Source organism: Chroicocephalus ridibundus, chromosome 2 (genome assembly GCF_963924245.1).
Source record: "Chroicocephalus ridibundus chromosome 2, bChrRid1.1, whole genome shotgun sequence".
Classification (NCBI taxonomy): Eukaryota; Metazoa; Chordata; class Aves; order Charadriiformes; family Laridae; genus Chroicocephalus; species Chroicocephalus ridibundus.
The window spans coordinates 11,952,938-11,979,347 of NC_086285.1; the positions used below are offsets into that span (position 1 = coordinate 11,952,938).

Consider the following 26,410-nt stretch of genomic DNA (forward strand, 5'->3'; position numbering starts at 1 on the left):
CAGACGTAATCTTCGTAACCAGCTTTAAGATGAAGAAATCAGCTGTCTCCTCAGACAGAGCTTTGCTGTCTGGCTGTAATTTGTATGTGAAATCTGCGACTACAAGCAGTCTTAACGTCCAAAACTCTTAAGTTAGAGACAATGGTTAAGTTAAAGACAATGGTTATTTTTGGCAGGGGCCACTGCATGAAACGCTCTCTAGGAAACTACCATTTCCTAAACTCGTATAAGCAAAGAAAAAGTAGACTTTTTCTTTTCTTATATAAAAGAAAAAGTAGACTTTAAAGGATCTGAGATTCACTGTGGCCAACTGAGCAAAGACCTCTGCTCAGTGCCCATCTGCCGAAGTGTATGAAGAGGGAAGGATGGGCACAGGGGTCCAGCAGTGGGCGCCAGGGGCTCATGTGGGGCTGAGGGAACTTGTGTTCTTTGGAGGGACTGGAAAACTGTGTCATCGAAAAGAAAATATATAACATTTTATGCATATTCTAAATCCAGTGGAGAAAGAGGTGCACTGTCAAAAGATGTTCGAAAGTACGTAGAGCGCCAGTGTTTCTGGCACTCTACAGTCCAACAGTGACTAAAGCTGAGAGGAAACAAAGCTCATTTGATCTCAGGCCCTGAAAGACTATGAAAGGCTTCAAGGTGTATTTCCTTTGGAATACAATTCTGCCTTCAAATGGAAGACAAGACTGGGACAATTTCACTGTTTTTAAAGAGATATATCTCTCTGTCTACCGTTAAAGCTTTAATAACCTAACTTCTCAGGATTTAATAAAAAGAGCTCCTGAAAAACAGTTTATACCCTATGAACATACGGAGCATCCTTTAAAAAAAAAAAGAAAAAAAGTGTCCTGGAGTGGATATGTTCAGATTTCCTATGACAATACACAGGGACATTCTTCTAATCACACCGTCAGAGCCAGTGTCTGGAAGAGCACAGAAACGCCTGCTGGAAGCACACACAGCATTAAATCTAACAGGCCAGGAAACAGTTTTTTGACTGAGGAATAGAGTCTTACATGCTTTCATGTCATACCCTGCTACAAATACTCACCACCTATGATAAGGAGGCCATAAAGATCTATGTGGGACTGCTTTGTTCATACGTTCGCAGCATGTGATTGAGCATAACTATGAATGTGCTTGGAGGACAAAAATGTTATTTTAAGATTAAAACTGATTAGCTCCCCTGACTGTATCAGAGCAGAACAACAATAATTTTCATGGTGCCCATCAAATGGAAAAAAACATTAACCTAAAAAATCTAAAGAAAAAGAAATCAAAAACATATTTTAAAATCTTTCCATAAGGGAAATATTAAATTGCTATTTGAACTAGAACTTGACATGTTGAAAATCCCACATCATCTACTTTGATGGCACGCTCTATGATATATAGTTTGCAATTCATATCATATCACATATACAATGAAACAATTTGTAATACTTCAGCTTCAGACAAGATTAACAAAAGTGGCAGCTCTGAAGGAAGAGATGTTGTATAGAATACACTATTCGCTAATGTTTGGGAAACATAAAATATTTGGAAAGAGGGACACTTCTGAAATAACACAGTCCATAATCCAAGGGGTGAGGATAAGTTGTAAAAATTCTGGGGACTGCTCATGACACAGGCATTTCAGTGGTACTAATACATGAAAAGAAGAAGAAATAAAACATGCTGTTTATTCTATTGCTACAATGACCATGGAACCCCTGACTGCTGCGTCTAGAATAAAGAGTTAGTTTTGATGTACTTAAAAAAAAAAGCCTAGGATTTCAGTTTTCAATTTGAGATCTGATTTCCCAAGTCTAAAGACCCAAACCCATGCTGATGTGAATGCCAATTCCCAGGTCTTTGTTGAAACCAGGAAGCGTTCTGGGAAAAAAAATAAACTAGAGAATGCTGCGTGGTTGCTGGGATTCAGGCAATCCACCCCAGATGCCATGTCAGACTGGGCTCCTCAAGTCCCTGGGGGAAGTACAGCTAATTCTGTTTCTTCTCTCAACACAAAGATGGGACACAGAGAAAAGTGCCAGGAGAGATGGACCCTCACCTAATAACGAACTGGAAAAAACCCTGCCAAAATCTTTAAAAAGTAACAGTCAAGCTACGAAGAAAAGGGAATGCACAAAAAATCTGTGGGCTGGTAAAGCTGAAGTCTTTACTTCCATGTGGATATAGATGTCTGCAGAGTAATATGTCATCCAAAAGGCTATCTGGCTGCAAACATTACTGCTAAATTTTAAACTGTCAGGCACAAAAAATTTCCACAGAGCTGTGAAAAAGTCTTCTTTATGAAAATGCGGAACAGTATTAAAGCTGCTAATTCAGATTTTTAACATTAAAAATGTGCTCATAATATAGCTCCCTGAAATAACTCATCTTGTACCAGCTTATGATTCTGTAAGTCTGTATTAGCCTATAATATAATTTTTGGTCTATTTGTTACTTCACATCTCTTTCTTCCAAAAAGCAAACCAATAAAATGTCCACTGCCAGAATGTACTGAAGCATGTGGAAAAGAGAACAAATAATGGGAAAGCACAAAAGAACAGTCTAGGCCATTGTGTGATGACACGAATGACATCTTCCCACGGATGCCAGAAGCAATCCGCTGCCATTTGACCAAGCAGAGGTATTCCTTCTGGGACTACTCAAAGCATGATTTTCATCTCATTGTTTCCACTCCAGTTCCCATTCCACACAAACAAATGCAAAAATATTTGCAATAGTATATGCTGTGAGATTGCATAGTTTTATTTATAGATCATAGATCATGTTGTTTTTCTAACTGTACCACTGACATCTCTGTTATTGTTTTATTAATTTGATATTTAAACATTATGGAATGATCTTGGCAATTGTTAAACAGTCTAAGTCTGCAGATATGCTTTTATATAAATATATATATGCATGTGTAAGTGTATATTTATATATCCATATATACACATACATATTTTTTTAAAAAAGGCACCCAAGAGGTTCAGCCAAATTAGGGTAAGTTATTAATTTGACACAGAGTATCTACTTGGACAGCTGGATTTTATAGTTTACTGGATGGATGTGGTATCAGATGTTCCAAAATAAATCAAATTTACATGTATCCATGTACTTTAAAATGTCATTAAACCTTGGAAAATAGTAACAGGGAAAGACTTATTAGATTTTTATCCCTCAAAGCCATGTTGCTTCTTTTTTTTGTCTGGAATGAATGCAGACCTACCCATGTGAGCACTCTGTATGATCCTAAAATGTATATAGTCTCCTTGCCTTTTTTTGTGGATGCATTTAAAATCTCTGGTTTATATTGAAATAATGCACCATGTTATGCAACTGTCTCAAACTATCTTAAGGTACTGCATCCACACGTGAAAACACGGTGATAGCCCAACACAAATGTGCTGTATTTCTACTACTAAAATCATTATCCTCATTCTATAGTCATGTCCACCTCTCAGTGCTCTCAATACAACATTTTACAAACCGAGTAGCAGAACCCCATTCCCCAAAGCAGGTAGACTAGTTGAGGTCCCATCCTCTCTCCTTGCATGGCCTTTCTAGCTCACCTGCGCTTTCCTCCAGCCTTAGCCAGTTAAGCTGGGGCACCTCCTGTCTCCTCTTTCCCTCGGTTCCCAGTGTCCTTCCTTCTGCTGAGCTCCTCTCACATCTGCTCAGCTGGATCATGGACTTTTATTGTCGGATCCACTCACTTTCCGCCACCTCTCTACTCCTTCACCAGTTTAGCAAACCGTCCCTGCCCCCAGCTGCCACCCTTTCTCTCCCTGCCAGCTTCTGGTTTCACCATGGCAAGGGCCCACCACAGATATTGGCCAGGGCATGTGTGAACATAATGGAGAAATGATGATATCAACTCAGCTTCTCAGAGATGAGGAAGGTTCAAACATGTTCAGTTAGGAAGGAATCTCCAGATATTTTTAGCTGTTAAATTGCTATGTGAGATGTGCAACCTGTAAAGCCTTTATGAGGGCTTAGAAACTTCTTTTCATGGCTTTTCATTCGAAAGGCGGCCTACCTGTCCATGAAACAAAGATTTCAGCTTCTGCTCCAGGGTGCTGTGATACCAAAGCATTTAAAAAAACCCCACACCCTTGACAACTGAAAAATTGAAAAAGTGAGCAATTTCCCCAGCCCTTTCCTTGGAAACACCTCGTGGCTCCAGTCAACACTTTCCAAAAGAATTTCATTTTAAAATGAAAGCTTATAAGGATTAAATAACACACTTTATGTGGACAATTCCAGACCAAATAATTAAAGTAAGGCATTATTAGTGCTAGCAAATAAAAAAGGGATTATATAAGGGGATATTTGAGAGAACCTTACAACAGGCATTGTGGCCAGCTATGGTAAAATTAAGGGGATATGACAAAAAGAACCTGCAATGAATAAATACATTTTGCTGTATTTACAGCCTTCAAGGCATACATCCTCAGAAAAAAATGCCAGTTCAGCAGCATCAGTGTAAGCATCCCAGCTGTGGCCCGCCTACACCGCTGAGCCCCCTCCCCTCACTGCCCCCGGGCATTCTTTCTGGAACTGCTGTGTCTGTAACACTTCCCTAGGATACACGGTTGAATCTCTGAACCAACACTGGGGGTGAAAGGCTTTTGATCAGCAATGGTCAGTTTTCTCTATGAATGTATGTTCTACGGTAAGAATTCCCAAACTTAATTTGTTCAAAGTGCCAGCCTTGGCAGAGATGATTGTGGTGACAGAAGCTTCGGGATACATATGCACACACAGACACAGGAGAAGGCATTTCCCTGACTGCTTTGAAGTAGCATACACAGCACTAGTGGCATCATAACATAGCTTGGGTTGCAGGGACAGGTGGAAAATCAGCAGTTGTTGCCAATGATTCTTTGACAGTGGCCAACACCAGAATGCTTTGAGAGGCTACAAAGATAATCCATCTAAGACTGGCAGAGCTGTTCTCTTGGAAAATTTTCCCCTCCTTTTCCAGATGGACCTGCATTTGCTGACATTGCAAGCACATCTTCAGATTTTCCATCACAGAAAAGAAGGAACTATATATAACTCACCACACAGCACCATCTTTGTATCCTCAGATTCAGAGCTAGCTAACCACAAAAATGTACTCAAAAGCTATGTTCACTTGTGATTTCGTCTGACACAAGTTTTAAAATGCAGTATAGAGAAGAAATTCCATGCCCTACCTTTCTTGTAAGTGGCACTTCAATAGGGACGGGGACAACTTCCGCAAGCAGGCAGCCATAGAATGCTACCATGAAAGCAGCAGGATCATTATTAGGAAATACGAGCGTTACCTGAAACAAAGAGAATTATGTCAAAAATGTTTTATCCCAGGTTTCAGATAATGACAATTGGAGTTTCCATGCTTCCTTTTGGAGAGAGACGATTACCAAAACATTTCTATGATAACTACTCAAACACCTAATGAAAGATAAATGAAGAATCAGAAGCAATTGATTCTGATAGATATTCCTTTGGTGAACATTTTCATTTATGATGGAGTTAAACATTTTCATGCTGCATTGTTTCCTACATTGACAACACCTTTCATCTGGCTCTTAATTTACTGATTGCTTTACAGATGTTAAATAACCACATAAATGGAATTAATAGAATTTTACATTCTAATTTAATAATTTGCTTGAAGTTACTGAAAACAAAGTGGATCTGTGACCAATTCAGATTACCCAGACTTACTATGCCATTATGTCAATCATTAACACATTATGTTTTGTCTCCCTATGTTCTGCCTCATATAACAATTCCATTTTGGGATTGGATTGTTGTCCAAGTGTAGAGGTTTCTGCATACTTAGAGAACCCAAAGAGCTGCTATCTAGAGAAGCAAACGCCACATCCAGAGCTGGCCATATAGCATGCCAACCTAGAGTTGTTCAACTTCACAGCTTTAAGGCTAGGGAACTGTTTAGATAAAAGAATGCCAAGAAAAGATAAAATGTCGTAGCAAATCACCTGTATGCTCACTGGGTGCCCTTCCTCCCCCAGCATGCCGACCTGTGCAGCTTCACTTCTGCAGGCACTGCAGGCAATGCCTTAGATCCTCCAGGGGCAAAGGGGAAGGAGAGGTGAGAGCGCAGGGTCTCGCCGAGGATCCAGCAACTTAAGAGAGTCCGCGACTCTCCTTGCAGGGGCAGGGAAGACTACTGCTCTCCCTCGATGGTGAACGACCTCGGTGGCTGGATCTTGTCTACGTTTTTGTTTTGGTTCAGTCTTAAACAGCTGTAACACAGCTAGTAACTATCTTACACGGTCAGCTGAAGTGGCATGCAAAAGGCATGGCGAATGACTTCGAACTTAATTCCTCTGGGCTTGCGCATAGGATCAGAGTGTATTATTACAGCAGTTTAAAATTTGCTGAAACTACTTAATAGCTCTTTTGAGTTTTGACTGCTTTGACATCCATAGCAGTTCCGTGTTTCAGTCTCTTGAAGTAAAATCATCGTGTTTTCATGTACACTTGAAGGTCCAGTTACTGGAGATTAAAAGTGTTTCCAGTGATTTCATACAACTTCAAGGATAGTCACCTCCCATAACTTAACTTGATTTTTTCAAAGTAGAAGAAACCTAATCAACCTTGTCCAAGTGGGTCCAAAATATCTCTGTTTTCAAACTGAAGCCTGTAACTTCAGAGCTGTTTAGAGAAACTTCAGAGAAAATACATTGCTACTTTATATGTACGCTTGCACATGAAACAACCCAACTGCCGGAGATGGCTGCGCAGATCTTACTGTATGTATTCTCCACGCACACGCCATAAATAGCCTCAGGGGAAATGGAAAGGAGGGGATTTTGCTAGGTGCACTGAGGGGATGGTAGAATTTGCTGAGCCCAGCAAACATCTGAAAGATGTTGAAAGATCCCAAAAGATACTTGGAGGATTGTTGGGTTTTGTGTTGGTCTTTGTTTACATACACGCGGTGAAGTTTTGGCTGGGAATCTTTGCAGAGGAGCTGACAGAGGTGAAAATGTCTCACTGAAGTCCAGTGGGAATGAGGCATTAACTTCCCCTCCGAAAAACATTAATCACTAACAGACCTGAACCAAATAAATAAATAAAGTGTGCAAAAGCAAAAAGGGACAAGGCTGAAGGAAAATAAACACAGAGTGTGTATTATGAGATGTGGATCTGGTTATCTAGTAGATATTTCAAAGGGCAAGCTTAATTTCCAGGCAGCTGTCTGGGGTGACACAAGGTTAAATTTCTGAAGTTACTATAGAAGGCAAATGCAGTTCGTCGTGTACTATAATAAAACCAGAAACAGGGAATCAAATGCAGGCACATTCACCTATTTTTTGGCCCAGACAAAGAACTGAAGGAGTGATGTAATGGTAGTCATGAAAAATAGAGATTGTATTGATAGAAGATGCTTTTAAAGGGAAAAAGCCCTTTCTGAATTTTACATAATGTTAACATCAGGAAACAGTTACACTCTTGTTTAGAAAAGACCAGAAATATATGTCTGTATTTCATTTAGTATTTAAAAACTACCTTTAACTGTTGTCACACAGAACACATTACTTAGAATAAAAAGCCATCTTCAAAGAGGTCAGAAAGCTTTTATGCTATTACAACAGGGGGAAAACAGCCAGAATAACAGCCTAGAACGTCAGAAGTACAGTAACACCTCATCTTCAACATGAAGTTACTTCAAATGGTCATGTTTCTTTTACGCAGTGATGCTAGGCAAGATGTTTTTACAACGCAAAGCATATGCTTTCAGCATTCAGCTATAAACATTTGCTTCACTGTAATCTAGGTGGACTTATTTCAGAAGAGCTGCAATTTGCTGTTTATGTGTCCTGCACTAGCTAAACTTCCAGCTTTCAGCCTGAATTATCCACAAATCCTTTCTTAATGTTAGGAGGCGCCCGTGGCTGCTGCCGTAAATGAATATAAAGATGGGCAGTTAGCACACAATAGACAGGGAGAGATGCGCACTGCCCGTATGTGAACTTCATTCCTTTTGGAGCTTTCTGGCTGGATAGTTTTGATGTGTACACTCGAACAACTTGTTTCTTCTGCTGTTGCTTAGAGACACGCTTGTACATCAAGTAAAAAATATTCTTCAGATCCTATTCCTGGCTGAATGCCATTGTAGGAAGCAATTTAGATTAAGGATCTAGAGATCCCTTAGTTAAATTCTTCATGATTTATTTCAAAAAGAAACATAGGAAGGATTGTCAGGTTTAATTTTTTTAATTTTTGTTTTCTTCTTTTTTCTTTTGGGAAGCAGTATCGCATGCTCTCATTTTTGAAGCCCTAAGAAACGCGTAACGCAAACAGATATGTGTCTCACGTGTGGCACAAGAGGATCAAGTGAACAAACTGTTTGAGAATTACCCCATACCTCGGGGGAGGAAGACTTCACAACTCAAAGCACTAAGGCAAGACTAAAATTTGCATTTCTGACAAATTTGTTCTGGAATCTCCATTCTACGGCTTAAAGCCAACCTGGAATGGGACCTGTGGAAATTTCTATCCACGCTCTGGCAGAGAAATGGGGCAGCAGGCTCGGGCAGCCTTGACAGAGGAAGTGGTAGGTTTGTAAGTACGTCAGTAGCAAAACCATAGCATGTTCTTGTCTTCATTTAACAGCTTCAAGCGTTACCTCTGTAACCCTTGCTCTCAGGGGACTTTACCCGCTCACCTAGATTCAGCCTCTAGCAGTAGCTGCATCAGATTCAGGAACCAGGAATGGAAATATTCTCCATGTTACCAGTCAGCGTAATTTATTTATTCAACTGGCTGCCAAAATGTGCTTGCTTTGCTTGTCTTTGTCCTCCACAATGCTTCTCTTGTTTCTACCATCTCAACGACTACAAAGTCATTAGTAAGTAAGTTTTTTACCCACATGACACCTCCGGGCTCCATAAGCATGCTTTTGCTAAACGGACTGCTGTTCTATGTCCAAAAATCACTTTCCATGGGAATGTTTATTGTTGATGTTGCCACAACTTCAAGTGGCCATTCAGGGAGCACCGGCTCAGGTTATTTATTATACAATTCAAAACATCTGTCTGAATGATCAGTCTTCTTTTTGAGTAAAAGGCAGATTTCACCTCGCCAGCATTTCACTTCATTAATTTCCTCTGCACACCCCAAATACCTCATTCTCTCTTTGTCAACGTGGGATCTGAATTATTATTAATTAAAAATTATTGAGATACTCACCCTGTCTCCAGGTCGTACCATTGGTTCTTGTTTTGTGCCTAGTTTATGTAGTATATTGTAAGCAACCTTCATACTTCTGGTCCAAAGTTTGCCTATTAACACAAAATTTGTGAAATTAATTTTAAAATTCTTCTAATGTTCTACAAGATTCTTAAAGGGAAAGAATACCTAAGCAGTGGAAAAAAACAGTAGGAATATTATTAGTTTTCCAACTAAATACGACAACTAAATACTACCAGGACTAGTGGAAATATTTAAATTCTTATCAGAAGCTTTCTTTGAACTTCTTTTTTTCAAGACAGACGCATTTTTAAGAAGAAAATAACAAGTAAGAATAGTCTCCTTCATGGCAGAAGTAGTTTTCTTACTTTGTGGCTGGAATATCATCAAGCCCGGAGAGACCATTGTAACACCCTTAGCTGTAGCAAGATGGACAAGCCCAGGCTGACCTCTGAGGGTGTTACTCAGGTTTCATGACGGCTCTTCCCCCACCCCAAGCCACCAAGGGAAAAAAGAAAGGAGTTTCAAGAAGCAGAGACAAGAAAAAACCCAACAAACAGAAAACACCCCGCAGCCAAAGGGGCACACTGAAGCAGCAGGGACCCTCTGATCCTTAGCACATCTGTACGCTGTATTTCACCTTTAATTCTGCGCCTTCTTTCATTTAACTTGGCTTTTTCTTATCACCCTTTCCCATATCCTCCCTTCCCTCAGTTTCATTTCACTTGCCCCAGGTACCCTTCCTTTTAACCATCTCTCCCTTGCTTCAGCTCTCCATCTCTGCACTTAGCTAATCCTTATCGAGACCTTACCCCAATATTTTTTAAAGAAAAACGTCTCTCATGAAGACCTCACTGGCCACGTTACATGCCTTTTATTAATCCTGCAAGTGATCAGCATCTTCCAACTACGCAAGCTCTTTCAGATTGCCTTTGTTTAGGGACCCTGTTACTTCCATTTACAATACTGAGAGTAAGAGCCCTTGTTCTTGGCTGGCCCCCAGGTACTGTCTTTAAGCAGTATTCAGTCTGACAGTAACAAATCTTTAATTCATGCCAACCAATAACTCAAACGATAATAGGTTCTGACAACGGATTACCTATGGGGTTCAGCAGTTCAGGCTCCCAAACAGGCAGTATTGCTATTTATAACTAAGCCAAGCAGTTGTTATAATAAGTTCCTCTACATCCTGGTTATAAAATGCAATACTATTGAATTATTTTTAAGTCTAAACTTGATGTAAATATAACATATGATGAGAAGGCCAGATTTTCTTTTTTCCCTCTTAAGGAAAATTGGAAGGGTCACTGCTGCTTGTTACTGAGAAAGTACTGAATGCAATTACTTCTTATGAAAATGGTAATATTGTAACATCAAACTATGTTTTGCAAAGCCTTTAATTTATTTAAAATTACTCCAGTATTTGCATACTGAACCGCCTCGATGCTCAGAAATAAACATGACTCAATTCTCTTCCACCAGAAACTCAGCATGGATACAGCATCTGCAGGATTAACCCTCACAGCATTACGGCAGAACTACCTGCATTTGATGGAAAGAAAGTCTTCAAAAGCATCCCTGCTGCTACAGTCAACACTTCAACTTGACAAGCAAGCAGGATAAAAACAAGAATGCCTTAAGAAAGCAAATATTCTTTTTCTTAAAGGTTTCCAACATTAACGTTTCAGTGGCGAAAAACTTGAACAATTCGTAATGATACAGAAAATTGGAGAATAGAAATCAAAAGCCTGGCAAAAGTTCTGAATTGCAAGAAAGAACCATCTTTACAGAAAACACTTTAAAGTCTGAAATGAACACTGAGTTTTTAATCCCTTTTCTAAGGGACATAAGGGGCTGTTGTAAAAAATTCTGTCTGAGCTATGGAGATTAAATCTGTTACAAGTCTTAAATTTGCATTTGTGACATATTCACACTAATTCATCATCTATCAAATGTGCCATCTTACAATATTTTCTTCAAAATCTAAGGTCTATTCATATATTAAGATGCCTTCTTTCAGAAGTATCTGGGTACGTAGTACAACCATCTCCATGTAAGTGATCTGAGTACATGCAGAAATTAAGTTTTCTCAAAGACTAAGAAGACTTAAAGGACTACTTTCTAGTAAACTTTTAAATAATTCTTTAAATACATTTTGTCATCATGCTCTTTTATTGCCAAAATTATATTTCAGCTTCTGAAACATAGAGCATGTAAGGCTGCATCCCTCATTCCTCACTTTTCTGTTTAAACACACTTCACACTGCACAAAAAACGCCTGTCGTATTTTCTAATGGTCAGAAAAGACTTGAATTTTCTGCCACCACAGCCCTTTCCTGCTCTATTTCCTGGTGCAACACCAAACTGTGTTAATTAGCCGAGCTAACTGCACGTGCATGGGGTATGCAAGTGTGGAAAACTGGAACAAAGCAGCTCGTTTGCATCCAGCTGGGAAGGAGCTGGAATACTCAGTCTCTCCTGTGGCCCTTGGAAGCCCCAGGACTTCGCCCCGGCCCGTGCGGGCTCTGCCGGCCCCTGGCTGCTGCTCCTCTGCTCCCGACGGCCAGGGCAGGCAGAGCCCGCGGGGCACCTCGCTGGCAAAGCCCACGGTGACATCTTCAACTGGATCGTGTTCATCAGGAAGTCCATAATTTTTCTTCCAGGGTATATATGCTGCATTCCAAAAAATAAATTAAAAAAAAAAAGGGGCTACAAAGGGAGGAATAATCCAGAAGCTGGAGCCAGGAGTGTGTGAATCATCAGGGCTGCTGGATGGGGCACAAGCTTTTGACCAGAGGTGGACAGAACCATGTGTTGATTTTTCCACCTTGGCTGTTTGGCCCCCTCAATTTCACTGGGAAACACAAAGGACTCCAGGACCGCAGGATAAAAGCCCCCAGTAACGGAGGATGTTATAAAGAAGGAAATCTTTGAAGTATTTCCTTCCTCGGTTCTGCCTAGGTTGCAATTCGCTGCAATTCTTCCTTTTCAAACATGAAAGATTAGACGTCACTGGGAAAAAGCCGATTGCTGAAACCTCTCCCACAAATCCCGATGCTGTGACCTTGGCACAACCTCCGTAGGGTGCCACATCTGGGCCACGGGAGAGGGCGCGGGGGGCCCAGCTGTGCCTCACCCACAGATGTCACCCCGAGACGGGGCTCAGCGCCGCCAAGTCCATCCTCGTGTGGGGAAGGTCATCTTCATTACGGGGTCTGCATCCGAAATCCGGGTGTTTGGGGCCGCCAAGGATTGTCTTCAGCCGGAGCGCAATGAAGCATCGGCCCTCCTCAGACAAACATGCTGCCATTAATCTTCTGGTAAATTGGCTTGAAGACAGGAGGGCAGATGTTGGAAACTCAAGCAACAGTTTCATTTTGCAGCGAGCGGACCAGCCCGTGTTTCGGCTCAGTGACAGAGTTCCTCTCCTCCAGCCATGCCGCTGCCACTGAGGGCTGCCCCCGGCCCGGCCGAGGACTCACCGCTGGGTGCAGGAACCCCGAGCACTGCGGCTGCTTCCCCAGGTACAGACCAGACCCCGTGAGCCCTCCTCTTCTTCACCTGCCCACCTGCATCCCTGCTGCCGCAGGGTCCTTCCGAACAACGTGCCTACCTGCCTTGCCAGGGCCAGGATCTGTCCCCGCCAGGCTCTGCTCTGCGCATCAGTCATATGTGAGCAGCCACTTTCTTGCACTTAAAAATGAAGAACTATTACACCATCTACAGCGATAACTCATTAGCAAGAGGTTTGCGCATCCAGTGGTGTTTCAGGCAGGAGGGTACCCTCTGGAAGGGGCCTGTGCCGTGTCTGCCACTCACGAACCCATCGTGGGTAACGCAGGCGCTAGATCTTTAAGTACCTGAATTACCCCTCAGTTTCCAGGTCACAAAACTATTTCCTAAACAAAGCAGACTGATAGGTGTTCACAGAAGAGTTTCTCAAGTTGACTTTGGAAAACAAAACCCAACAACATCCAGTTAACGCACACCTTGCTGCTGCTACTAATTATAACCTTGTTCCTACCTCCCATCAAGCTGCTAATTGTGGCGCTGCTTTCCAAGATCTTGAATAACTCCACAAGATGGTAAGAAATTAAGCTCTTCCTTGCATCTATCATTGCCTAAGTTATAACTGCGTAAGCACTTACTGAAATAAATCTTCTTCTAAAGATGATCGTATCTCCCTTAGCCACCTCTGCCGCTTGCCCAGCACGCTGCTGCCAGCCTCGCACACCCCAGCAGCATGGTTATGGAGGAAAGGCCAAGTCGCCTTTGACGCTCTTCACACACTCACAAACTAAGCTGAGTGTTCCCACTGCCCAGCAAGTACCAGCAAGTGCCGCTACGCCTCTGAAGCCCAGCCACATCCTGCAGATGCTCTTGGCAGGACAGGATGGAAAACAGCATCTTGTTTTCTGGCAGCTACGACAAACACTGTTAACATCTGTGCGGGGCGAGCCCCTTTTCTTTCGCCTCTGGAATTTTGATTTAGTTGAATAGTAGCAAATCTACACCAGCAACCACATATTTCATATTTCACTTGTATTCAGTCGTGTTCTTCTTTTAACAGTCTATTCAGAGGGCAGTATCTTTTACCAACTACAGCGTAGCAAGCCGGAGTGAGTTCACAGCCAGTCCCATCTGGTTAAGCAACACATTCAGAGGAATAAGGAAACCTCCAGGTCTTAAAAACAACATAAAAAGGGACCAGTTAATAAAAATTAGACGCTTTCCACATGCCACTGAAGTAAATCCCCTTCCTCTTCTTTTGCAAATCTGTAAAAGGACTATACGTTTGTGTTGAATGTAAAGAAGGTTATAAGAGAAAAGCTGTATCAGGGAGAGAACTCAGACAGAAAACAAACCACGATCAATTTCCTTATCATCTTCAGGTCGCTTTTCAGAACCACACAGCACTAACTCAGCAAAGCCAAACCAGTGGTCGCTTACCAATCTCCGTGCACAGCAATTGCGCGACTGCCAAAGTTTAACTGCAAACAATTTTGTCAAATATTCATTTTCTCAATAGCACAGTATGGCATTTCTTACATTAAATAAAAACAAGAGTATTTATTACATCGGGTGTAAATGGCAAACTTCCTAATGCTATTCAGGTAAAGGGGCACTTCCTCTGCTTTGCAAAATAATGGTTGCAGTTCTGCTGTTCTATTAACCCCTTCTTCATAAACTCTTTAGTTCCACCCTGCGCAGCAAACGAAGTTGTTGTCTTTTGGGAGAAAAAAATCCAAAGAAAAAGAACAAAAATGTTCTGTTGCAGAGAACAAAAGACTCCAAACATACTCAGAATAGAGGTAAACTTGCTATTACAGTGCTCGATACTCCAGTCTTAATCATAGGTTGTGATCCAGATTTTTTTTTAAGTCATTTTCTGTCTTTTTATTAAAGAAATAAAGGTTTAAAGTATTAAACGATCATAAAATTATTGATATCTATCTAGGGTTATTTCAGAGCTACAGAGAGTCTGGTTATGTAGCTACTTGGTTAGCAGAGTCTCAATACCCTCTCTCTCCTCCTCATAATTCCCGGCCTAGGAGACTCTCGCAGCAAGAGGACGTGGGGGGCCGAGCCGCTCACCAGATGCAGCACAGCTTGGGGTTGGCTATTTTTGGTCTGTTGTTAAGTTTCAGCCATCTCAGGGTATCTCCAGTATAAGCTACATCACCTCTGCTAAAGCAGCACGACTTTGGCATCAAAAGGTTTACAGTTGCGTTGAGTATTTTTTGTGGGCAATTCAATTGAAAAAAATGCCATTTTTCAGGCATTTCTTTCCTCACGGTATCCAAATGGATAAAGAAAAAATACTTCTCTACCCAGAGAACCTTCTCTGCTCTTTTTTGCTAGGCTTGCTGTCTCCAATGGGCCTCTGACATGGGAACCAATACATCAGAGCTACTGAAAATGGTTTTTAAAAATCTGATTACAGAAAGTGTTAGATAAAGGAAATGAGATTCTTTGAATCAGATGTATTTAACTGCTACTCATTTTGTTGTTTTTAATAATGTTACAGTAAGAAAACTCCGAACTTGCTCATTCCCAAATTACTTTCAGCTTTTTACTTTATCCCTAGCCTTTCTGATTCTTCTTAGAATAATCATTTTAAGTGAGAAAAGTAACTGTGATAGCATAAGTACTATATAGGATTTAATTGTCCTTTATGCACATTTCTCCTCTAAGAAATCATTAAGAGCTTCATTATTAATACCAACAGTACCAAAACCAGATGCCTGACTACTCTGATTAACTTTGTCTGAGCCAGAAACTGTCTTCCTTTTCCTCAAAATACATATTAGGTTTCTCGTCAGAGTTCAGACTTACATAAAACCGAATAAAGACATCTTTCCTTCCCCTATCTCAGACATTTCAATTTATGCATATTCAGTGATCTGATTTGTAAAGGGATTGTGAATAACTTAACTAAGATGTTCTCCACTTAACCAATTTCCCAGAGGAACAAAATATTTGAGAAATAAGTAATATTCATAGTGTTTCATTCACTAGAAAGAGTTTAAGAGTTCTGAGTACATTAAATAAAGATTACAACTGGGGCACTGAGAAGAACTTCAAGAACTAAGGCAAACCGCTTCAAAAACTTGCTTGAAAAAAAGACCAAGTCTACAAGTGCAGTTATTCATTTCTTCTATATACGGTAATCTGAGACACATGGAAGAAAAGAGTCCCGACATGCTATGAAGACAAAAAGCTCAAAACACATGCCGAAAAGGACACAGGAGATATAAGGCATTACAAATAAGATGAATTCCTGCAGAGGAATGGGAAGGCAGAGAGATGACTTCAAGCAACAGCTGAAAGAATTACTTCTTTAAACCAGTTCCCCTTAAGGCACAATAGCACATCATGACCTAGAGCACTCACCACTGAAATCCGCACTAACTCTATCAGATCCACATCAGCCACTGGTAGGTAGGGAAATTCATTCCAGTAAATCACACAAGGTGGTCTTATAACACCAATCTACCGCTGTCCGCCACGGCATAGCATAGCTTGGCCACTGGTCTGACCACTCTTAGGTACCTCCGGACAGGACAGCAAAAAAGTTGTGAGGAAGGCTTTGGAGAAGGAGAATTTTGTGGACTCTCAGAGAGCTCCTTTTCAGCATGCAAGGGAAATCATTTTGGACAGATGCAACAGGCCAACACTGCATTTTTCAGGGCCAGAGAGCCTGCTGTAAGAATCAAGACTAAGGTGACAGATGGGATGAGATTTTGCCATGTAGATGTAGCAAAAGGTCCGCATTTGACAAGATTTGCTCCCAAAATAACCTCCGAGGTTTGGACACAGAAGGGCTGTACAAAACTAAAGCAACGTCCAAGTCATGTATGACACTCAAGTTACAGCCTGAGTGACGGGCAGGATGGCACGATTGTCTACAATGACCTACAAAGGAGAAGATAAATATGCTTGGTGTTAAGTGAATTGCACTCAGACGGGCTATCACCTAGCTGACAGCTACAGAGACACTCCTGGAATCCAGTCTGGAGTGATGGAAAGAAGTGTGGAATACGCAGGCAAACCTGGAATTCATCCATGCAGAGACAAGAAAATGGAGAAGATGCTGTGTATCAAAAAAGCAGGGAACAAAAGACATCACGTTGAAGCCTTCTCTTAACTGGAAAGTTGGAGGATGAATGGAGAGGGTGTCCATTAAGACACAAGAGGGTGTGAGAAGACACTGAAGCAGAAACAGTAAACAGGTAAAATGTTCAAGAAGAGATGCATAGTGACCATGTTGGTAATATGTCAAAGACTGAACCTCTAGAAACTTAGAAGAATTATTAACACTCTTGAATATCTGTCAAAATAGTGAACATATAAAAAATCTTGGTAATGGTGTTTCCTTAAATTGTCTAAGAACCTGAAAATAACTGTGAGGTACAAACTCAAAGGCTACTGAAAGTCTTCAATGTCGATATTTTAAAGTTTTAGTCATCTGATAATAGCACGCACACAAAGAAATGATGTGTCACATTAATACCATGTGGCAGTATTGTGGGTTTAGCTTATCTTTCAAAGGTTTATTATGACTGGGGCCAGTGGAACCACGCACAGAGATAGAAATTCATGAATAAGAGAGTCTTTGCTGAGTTCACAGAATCATAGAACCATAGAATGGTTTGGGTTGGAAGGGACGTTAAAGATCATGTAGTTCCAACGCCCCTGCCATGGGCAGGGACACCTCCCACTAGACCAGGCTGCTCAAAGCCCCATCCAGCCTGGCCTTGAACACCTCCAGGGATGGGGCAGCCACAACTTCTCAAGTTCAAGGCTTAATGTCTGTTGATGTTCAACTTTAACAAATGCCATGCCCACAATTGCTAGAAAATATTACAGACACAAAAGGTGGAACAGCTACAGCAAAATCATTCATAAAGTCACCAATAAAATGTCTGGTGGCCGTAATGTTAATGATATTTCAAAAGCAGTTGTCATTTAAAGTAACTGCTATGGCACAGTGAACGGACATTTCCCATGAAGAAGAATGCCAGCTTGAAATCTAGCTAGCAGAGAAGAATTCACTAAATCTCCTATGAAATGTTTTGGTTTGTAATTTTTTCTATCTATAAAAAGAAGGGGAGGAAAAAAGAAAAAAAGAATTTATTTTTTCTGACCTCAGGAAGCTATTGAAAGGCAACAGCAAAACCCATATCCTAGAGTGCTGCCAAACGGACGCAACGAAAACGTGAGTCTTGGTCCATTTTCCTCGGCATTTGGACAAATTAGAAGAGCGGTGTGGAAAGAGTTAGCTTAGGACCGAGGAGCAGGCTAGGTGGCTCCATCAGCCACGTGGATGAGTTCCTCAGGTTGATTAGCTCAGCCTACAGCCCTTCAGGCAAAGTAGGACACATGCTCAGACTCTCTGGACAGAATCCCATATTCAGAAAAATGGTCTGATTCTCACTAACATCTAAATTTCTTTTCCTGTCCAATTTATTTAGGGCATTCATCAGATCATATGAACTGCTCTTCTGCAAACATGTAATTGCAAACTGTAAAGTTCTTCTCTAATTCTAAGTAAATGTCCTTAAGAAAGAAAAACATTGATCAATGGCAAATCATATGTTTGCCCCTTAATTTAAGTAACTTCTTAACTCTGAGGTACCTGTGGGGAAAACGTTTCATGCATGACCTTCAGTTGCAAAGGTTCTGTTGTGCTTTACGAGCTTTTAACTATATTGCAATGCCAAACTTGCAGCAGACATCTTTTCGGAGAGGGACCGTCACTCAGTCTGACTCCTGAATAGAAAGGAGCATTGAGCACTGAACAAAACAGACAGACCTCTATATCACAGCATGTAAAAACATTCTCTGCACAGAACTCTAGGTGCCTGGGAAGGTAGAAATAAAAAAGCAAAATCATTTTTTCATATCCATATCAATAGCATACAGAAATGCTCCAACTTGTTTTCAAAGTTTGACAGTTATTCATAATAACTCCTTTTAACATCTCCCAAACGTCCCCTGAACATCTCAAAATTAGAAGCTATATGGGAGTTATTTGTCACAGATATCCTTATGTTTATTTTTCTTTGGCCTTTCTTGGTTGCAATAGATTGTCAGGCTGTACACATTGAACTATATCAACATACCAACGATCACACCGAAATATATCCTGGTAAATCTATTTCAAGGGGGTACATTTGCTAGCTGTACAGCTACATATCTGGAGGAATAATTCAAATCACACTTACTGCAGTGTCAGTAGAACACGGGAAAAATTCCTATTCTAACTTCTTCAGAAGCTGGTGAATTTTGTATACCAGGTTCTGCTTTTGCAGAACAAAGCCTGGGTAGTATCCAAGGGCAACGGATTTATACATTAAACTTCAGGAAAATCTGCCCTGGGATGTATTTCTATTTAAAAGGTGGTTTTAATTTATAATCTGTGATTCTCTGGGTGGACCTACTCAGTTCTTTTCCTCTTTGTGAAACAAATCGTACTATAACATCTCAGCGATCCATACTCAGACACCAACAGGTTCTGAATTGTCTTACCCTACTCAGAAATGCATCATTGGAAGGTTTTTTTCACTGTATATTTATGCATTTACTGTACACATAGACACAGTATGCAATATATAAAAGTACAAGGACTTATGAAAAGTGCTCACCGTAAGTGAGAATATACAGTGGTTTTCCATTAGTATCCATAGTGGTTAGGCAAGGAGCTTTCGGTGAGATGGTCCCCCATCGCTGCAAAGCTGCTTCCAGAGAAGGCGGCCAATTTGTAACCACACCTAATTGTTCCCCACGCATAGCCAACATCTGGGCTCCTTCTGGCTTTGGCTGGTTTGGATCTGGCTGTTGAACTTATGATTATGAAAAGATATACAGTTACCATGTAAATTCTATACCTTGTGTATACCTGTGTAACCAAGAGAATAAGTTACCTTTGCAAAATACCCTGAAAATAATAACGTGTTAGAAGGTATTGAGAAGCAACAGAGAAATATAACAGAACAATTAACTTTTAACTTTAACAGAGATGAAGTCACTGAAACATCTCAGGAATGCACGTGCTTATCCTTACACTAGCTCCACAAGCAGGGAAAGAAACTGCTGAGGCAGCATGCATATATTTATCTTCAAAATGATCACCCTTTCTTTATTCCTAAAGAGAGATGGAGAATAGTTTTTCCTCGTAAAAATGCAGAACTATTGAAAACATGTACTTTAACAAGTCATCAGTAACAGATTGATTTAAGTCATGTTCTGTTACAGTGCTTTCTTATAAATGACTTTAAATCACCACAGCCTGGCAAATCTTAATTCTTAAAGCACCGGCCTCCTTAAAAAAACCCTCCATATTTCTATTTTGCGTTTAGTTCTTTTTTTCAATGCTTCTGTTAAAGAAAGGATGTGTAAAACATTTAACATGCTTCCTCACTGACGGTTTTTCTCATATAGGTGTTCAAAAGCAATGGCTGTAACCCACAGCTGAATGTTCTCAAAGCAAAGCTTTCCTCCACTCTCTTCTGTGGTTTCTTTGCAAGCAGAACCAGGAGCTCAGCAGACAAGAGAGACTTTTGACTCTACTGCTTTACGTCCAAGCGCACTACAAGCAGATTTCACTGAATACCGATGCTTTTTGGTACTTGCCAGTACAGGGAGGGCTTATTTAGCTTTCTAGAAAGTCAACGTGTGAGACAAACATTTTACAGTTTTAATAAGAGAACCCCAAACCTTTTGAAAAACAGTCATTTTACCTTCTAACAATTCCTCAAAGTCATCTACAAAGAACTCTCGTAATGGTGGTCGTTTGGGCCGTTTTAGTGTATTGACCAGCTGCTGAATCTTTGCTGACACTCTGCTGCTCACTGGTACTCCTGCAGGACAGGGATCAATGGAGACATCAGTCGACCGCTACGCTGAACGCCACCAGACGTTAAGTGGGGTAAGAAAAAGGCTAGGACTGCAAGGCCACCACAACTACAGTTTCATGCCATACCGTGATTCAAGTATTCAACATTAAGACAGTAAGATCATTTCAGCAAAAAGGAACAATGACGCCTAGTTTAAATAAAAACAATACAACAACGTCAGAGTGAGCTTGCAAAGTGAGAGGGGAAACAGCACACAGACTGAGAGAAGCACAGTGAAAAAACCTTCCCTACAGCAAATGTCAGTAACCTTAGAGAAATCTTCTAGGTGGCACTGGCAATGGTCAGTCAGAAGACATGGGCTCTCCCATGATCACTGGTCATACCAACGTTGTCTGACTAGACCACCGCTCAGCAAGGAGTGTGGGTCAAACCCGTCATTTATTCTGGGTTGCTCTTTGCACTGTAGTGGATATCTGTCCAGTATCCATCTTAAACATGGCTCACATCTGTGTATTACTTGAGCATGACCCTGTATTCACTGAAGATCCCTACAGCCAATCCCCCCAGCCAGCAATCTCCAACGGGAGTGTGCTTGCCCATACAGCACTATGGAAAACACAATTCTGAACAGAAGCGTGGGGCAAGGGGCGCTTGTATAGTATAATCCCATCAATCACCCCCCCCTTCCTGTTCCCGAGTCGAGTGCAAGGCCTCTGCAACATTCGTGTCATCTGTTCCTGAACTAAGAGCTTTCTGTCACTGCATTGAGGAAATTTCAACTTCCTACCCTTCCATAAGGTTGGCTCCAAAACTTTTACCAAGCGGTTTTTAGAGCTGAAGCTGCCAAGTTTAGATGCGATACGCTTGGTCAACAATTCCACACCCTGCTGAAATATTGTTTAAAAAGTTTTAGAAAAGAGGAGCAATAAATAAGAAAGGGTTTACAAATAACTGTTTTTCAAAAAAAAATATGCTCAGAAAATAAAACTTCAAACACGTCATTTTTCAAAATGTAGCCATTCTAGCATGTCACGTTCTTTGCCGTTTAAAAAACAGATTAGCTGTAACCAGGCAGCATGATAAAAGGAGATCTAAAGAGATTCACTGCCTTCTTTTGCCAAACAATTTCTACAGGGAGTCAGCTCTGCTGATTAAGAAATATTTTTCTATGTCGGCTTCATTTATACCAGTTTATTTTAAGACTGTAAGGATGCTGCAATTTTGTATGTGTTTATAAGTGAAAAGTGCCCAGAAGAAACGAAGACCAGACACATACAGTAACCACTAAAAAGGTTACGCTACTCGAAAAGAAAACAGTTTTGCTTTGTGACATACCATCACCAGTCTCCATAAGTTCAGCGTTTCCATACTTTGGTGCCACCCGTGCCGTTGATCCTTGTGGTCTTTCTACTTGTATTGAGTGTTCTGAGGTGTAAGTGGTAACATCTGGAGGGGCAGAATGATTTTCTGTGAAAAATAAGTTAAAAGGTTTAACCGTGTACCTCTGGTGTTGAAGGGCAGAAAAGCAAAGTGGAGAGGAAAGGATACCATTTGATTTTTTTTTCCCAACATCTAAACACATATTAAAGTTAATGCACAAAATGAATGTATACAACTGTAATGTACAGCATGATTTTAATAATTTTTCCACTGATTAAAACAGGGACTGTATATCTGCAATCATATAAGCAATAGGCTAAAAAAAGATACAATTAGGTTGTAGGTTCTCCAATGACATTTAATTTTATACTACGCTAAAGCTTGTAAACAGCCTCAAAAAGAAAAGACCCAGGCAAATATACCTCGGATAGATTATTGCATCGTTTTTTCTAAATGAAAAGAATACAGCATGTTGTCAATCACTTGCAAGTGCCAATGCATATCCCTTTTATAACCTCTGTGCTTTGAATATGCCCATTTTAGTTAAGAAAGGAATTTGTTCGTGTATTAGGAAAAAAATCAATCATAGCAGCGTTGGAATCCAGGGGAAAGAAAGAAAACGTAAAGAAACATGAACTTTGCATTCTGCGTGGACACTTGCTTGTCTACTATTTTTAGACAGAGCTATTTCAATTCTTTTGCATAACAAAGACTTGCCTTCCAGAAGGCAAACACAACTCGGTCTGACTCATGCGAGCACTGCTAAACAATTCCACAGAGCTAATCTTTCTCTTTCATAGCCTGATAACTCAGTGTGCTACCACAGTTTGTTTTTCCATGTTTTCAAGCCAGAGTCTGTATTACCTAGCTATTTGTACTATTTTTGTGGGTTGTCTCATAATTTTTTTCTCAGTTTTTATCAGCCTTAGAGTAGATGGAGATAAATACCATGAATAAACCACAACTTCTCTCTCAATTGACATAAATGATCCCCACCAGCCTCTGAGATACAAAAGAAGGCAGGTCTTCATGCTGCTGCCGCTGCTGAAGAGGAATGCACTCCATTTTACAATAGGGGAAGGGTCTTAGAGTCTTTAAAAATGCAAAAATTCTGGAAAAACTGATCTTGTTCCAAATTTTCAAGATGTGCGTTTTAATAAATCTGTCCTATAAGCATTATGGTGCCATAACTCTACTACAACACCAACTTCCACAGTAAATTTCACCTCAAATGTAATTATAAAGCATTTTCATGAGTCTTGAACTTTGGATCACTGTAATTCTTGTGCATTCAATCCCAAATTCATGCACCATCAACACGGAGAGCTATTTTTTAAGGCTACACATATAGTAACAGGATGCTATATTAGATGCCTATTTTTCATACTTCTCATATGAAGATAGCATTTGATGGATAAGCATCATGAAAAATTAAGACATGATATTAATGTCTGTAGTTGCTATCTAACGTTTATATTCACAACGTCATAAGGACTCAACTATATCACTCAACCACAGTATCTGGTTGAGGAAAACACAAGATGGCTTTTATCACTCAACTCAAAAACATGAGCCTTTTGATTCTGATCACATCCATTGTTATGATTTGACTGAAAAAAACACCTTATATTGTGCTGTAAGTGACCAACTGAAATATAACAGCTTGGACAATGAAGCTTATGGTGGCAATTGTTTGAATAATGTCTTCACTTTAGATATCTTGTCATTATCAACTATTTTAGACTCAGCACAATTTTTGCCCTTTCTTGCTAAGTGGCAAGAGCTTTTTATAGATCATGACTGAATTACCCAATAACTAAGTCAATTAAAAAACGCTGATATTTATCTTTTTATCTTTTACTTATAATGCAGTTTTGCTATGCAAATAGGAAAGGAGATCATGACTAAGAAAATAATTGTACTTAGTCAGCTATTAGTAACACGAGAGAGTATTTTTCAAGTTAGCTATAATTGTTTACATCTTTCCAGTGAAGCATTTCCACCTTTCAGACTTTACAAGGCAATTGAATTGGAGTTAAAGTATCTCCTTTCAGGTTTTATCCCTGAGATGAACGCGTGGGAGAGAAGATACGTGACCCAAAGCACCACAGAGCAGGGATGCTCTCCCTTCAGATCTATACACTTGAAACCAAATACTCTGTAACACACGGTGCCCAGTAGGGTGAAATAACACACGAAAGAAGCTTCCTGCTCTTTTATAAAATGACTTCCTTCAAAACAAGCAGCACTGACACTTGAAATTACCTAAAAAATCCTCTCTTCCCAAGGCGGCCACCACTGGCTGGCCAAAGAGCGGGGTTTTAGCACCCTGGCTGCCCATCTGCTATTTACATTTCCACTAAGAAGAACTCTTATCCATCAGAAGAGGAACATTAAGGTTTGTCTTGCCGTGTTCGTTTATAGTATCTGCTTAACAGATGTCTTATCATGGCAGTATCTACAGCTGTAGGTTTCATCCATTAGATTTACAAATCCTCAGTCAGTTCCCTTCTCAGAGTCAGTCTTGGAGAAATGAAAGCCATACAGACAAAAATTTGGTCTGAATGACTTCTAAAGAAAAAGGTAATTGTTATGTTATGTGAAATGTACCCTTTTTTGTATAGAACAGTCAATCGGGGCTTAGACTATGGACACAACCTGTACAAAGCTGCTTGGTCTTATGTCAGGTACCTTAAAGCACTGTTTGAGGTTTAGTTAAGAATAATGATCCTGACACATCTGTTGACTAAAAAGTAGAAACGGTGACAGCTGCTTGACTTCAAAGCATTTCCTCCATCAAACATACATATTTGCGTCACCTCCTTGTCCCATCTCTTTCAATATTCTTGCATTAGAAGATCACAGACAGAACAGCTGTTTCCAGTTAAGGCTCTCTTCATTTCTGACGCTGGAGTGATATAATTTACCCCATTTCATGAAAATGAGAAAAAACCAACAATGCAGAGCACATTCACGCAGGGATAGAGTGTGTGCACTGACAGCACCCCATATTTGAGGACAAGCAAAGAGGTGGAGGAATACTTTCCAGTGGCAGTTTAGAAGCACACATAAGCACCATGTATTTGAGAAGCCTCTGGGAACTCCAAAAGCATCCGTGCAACACTATACTTGAAGAAAATGTGTCTTTCTCCCAACCAAGCTGGCTCTTCTGGTTGTCAGGGAGGGAAATCCACAGCCAGAGCTGTGGCTTTTTCCAGCACCTGGGTTTCTCCCATATTGATGTCCAGGTGACAGGGAGTCACTAGTCTTCTGTATGATAAGTTAATATTCCCCCTCAGAACACGTAAGATTTTTACGGTTGTCAGAGAACTATCAGTCATGCCGTATGGAACAATGTTTTTATATTTACTTTATTAGAAACCTATGTAGCCTTTAATTTGGATAGAGGCCTTTGATTTTCAAACAGAAACACATTTGAAGCATATAAAAGACACATTGAATGCTTCTATAGGACTAAAATTTTGTAGAGATGTTTAACTCCGTGTAAAAATTTACACTCATAGGTAAGCGCTGCGTGATTTTCATTACATGGACTTCCTGAGCTTTGGGATGTGCTCTCTCTCCTTGATTTTTATGTATGTATAGATGAAAAAAATGTAATACAGACAAATGAAAGCTTAAGGACCTTAAAGATATATACAGTACTGAGTCAAAGATGGGTCAGAACATTAGATATTTTTACAGATTTCACTGGTTTGACCTCTAAGTTCAAGAATTATCCAACACAACTGTGATACCTATGCTGAACTAGAGATTCTCCCTGTAGCTTAGTACAGACACCTGAGCGTCTTAAAGCTGAGAATAAATATTTAAACGATATCTATCCTGAACTATCACTTTGGCCATAATAGAGCAGCAGCAGCCAAATTAAATGAATGGTATAACATTAAAAACATATAATAGCTTATGCAAATTACCTAAATATCCACAAAGCTGGACTCGGACTATATTATAGCCAAATCTTTTTATCGAAATCCTTCTCAGGACTGCATTACAGTACTTAAACTGGAAAAATCTCTCTTTGATTCTGTGATGCACTCTGGAGGTCAAATGCTAATGGATATCAGAATGAAGGGCTTTTTTTTGTTATTATTAAAGGTCTTTCTTGTTGCCCCTTAAATTTGTATTTATCAAAATTGGCATCTTCAGAGTACAGCAGTACGTCCTTACGTATTTACAGATGATTTCTCTCTTGTAGGCTGATCTGTCTCTGGAGAACAATTCCCTGGACAAAAGAAGCATCAAGCCATGGGAATATACGTTCTTTGTGACCAAGAACAAATTGTCTCCAGCAGATCAGGAGCTACAGAGAACAGGATTACTCGTCTCTCTTGCCTTCTCTCCTACCAAAGAGGATTATTCATCTACGATCACTGGCATGCTGCCTCTGAAAGAGCAAGGCTATCTGTGGGAATACTTCAAATCTTTTACCTCTTTGA

The 26,410-nt window shown here is 40.3% G+C and overlaps 1 protein-coding gene across 6 annotated transcripts in view; it reads right to left on the bottom strand.

The window, feature by feature from the left end:
- The window catches only part of DIP2C (disco interacting protein 2 homolog C), a 325,831-nt gene that overhangs the window by 92,393 nt on the left and 207,028 nt on the right, over positions 1 to 26,410 (bottom strand). For all 6 annotated transcript variants that reach the window (XM_063324435.1, XM_063324438.1, XM_063324436.1 and 3 more), the window contains 5 exons: positions 21,906 to 22,037; positions 20,454 to 20,573; positions 19,359 to 19,556; positions 9,211 to 9,302; positions 5,202 to 5,312 (listed from right to left, as the gene is read on the bottom strand). In XM_063324435.1, coding sequence (XP_063180505.1) covers positions 5,202 to 5,312; positions 9,211 to 9,302; positions 19,359 to 19,556; positions 20,454 to 20,573; positions 21,906 to 22,037 — 653 coding nt within the window. The remainder of the gene's footprint in view (positions 1 to 5,201; positions 5,313 to 9,210; positions 9,303 to 19,358; positions 19,557 to 20,453; positions 20,574 to 21,905; positions 22,038 to 26,410) is intronic.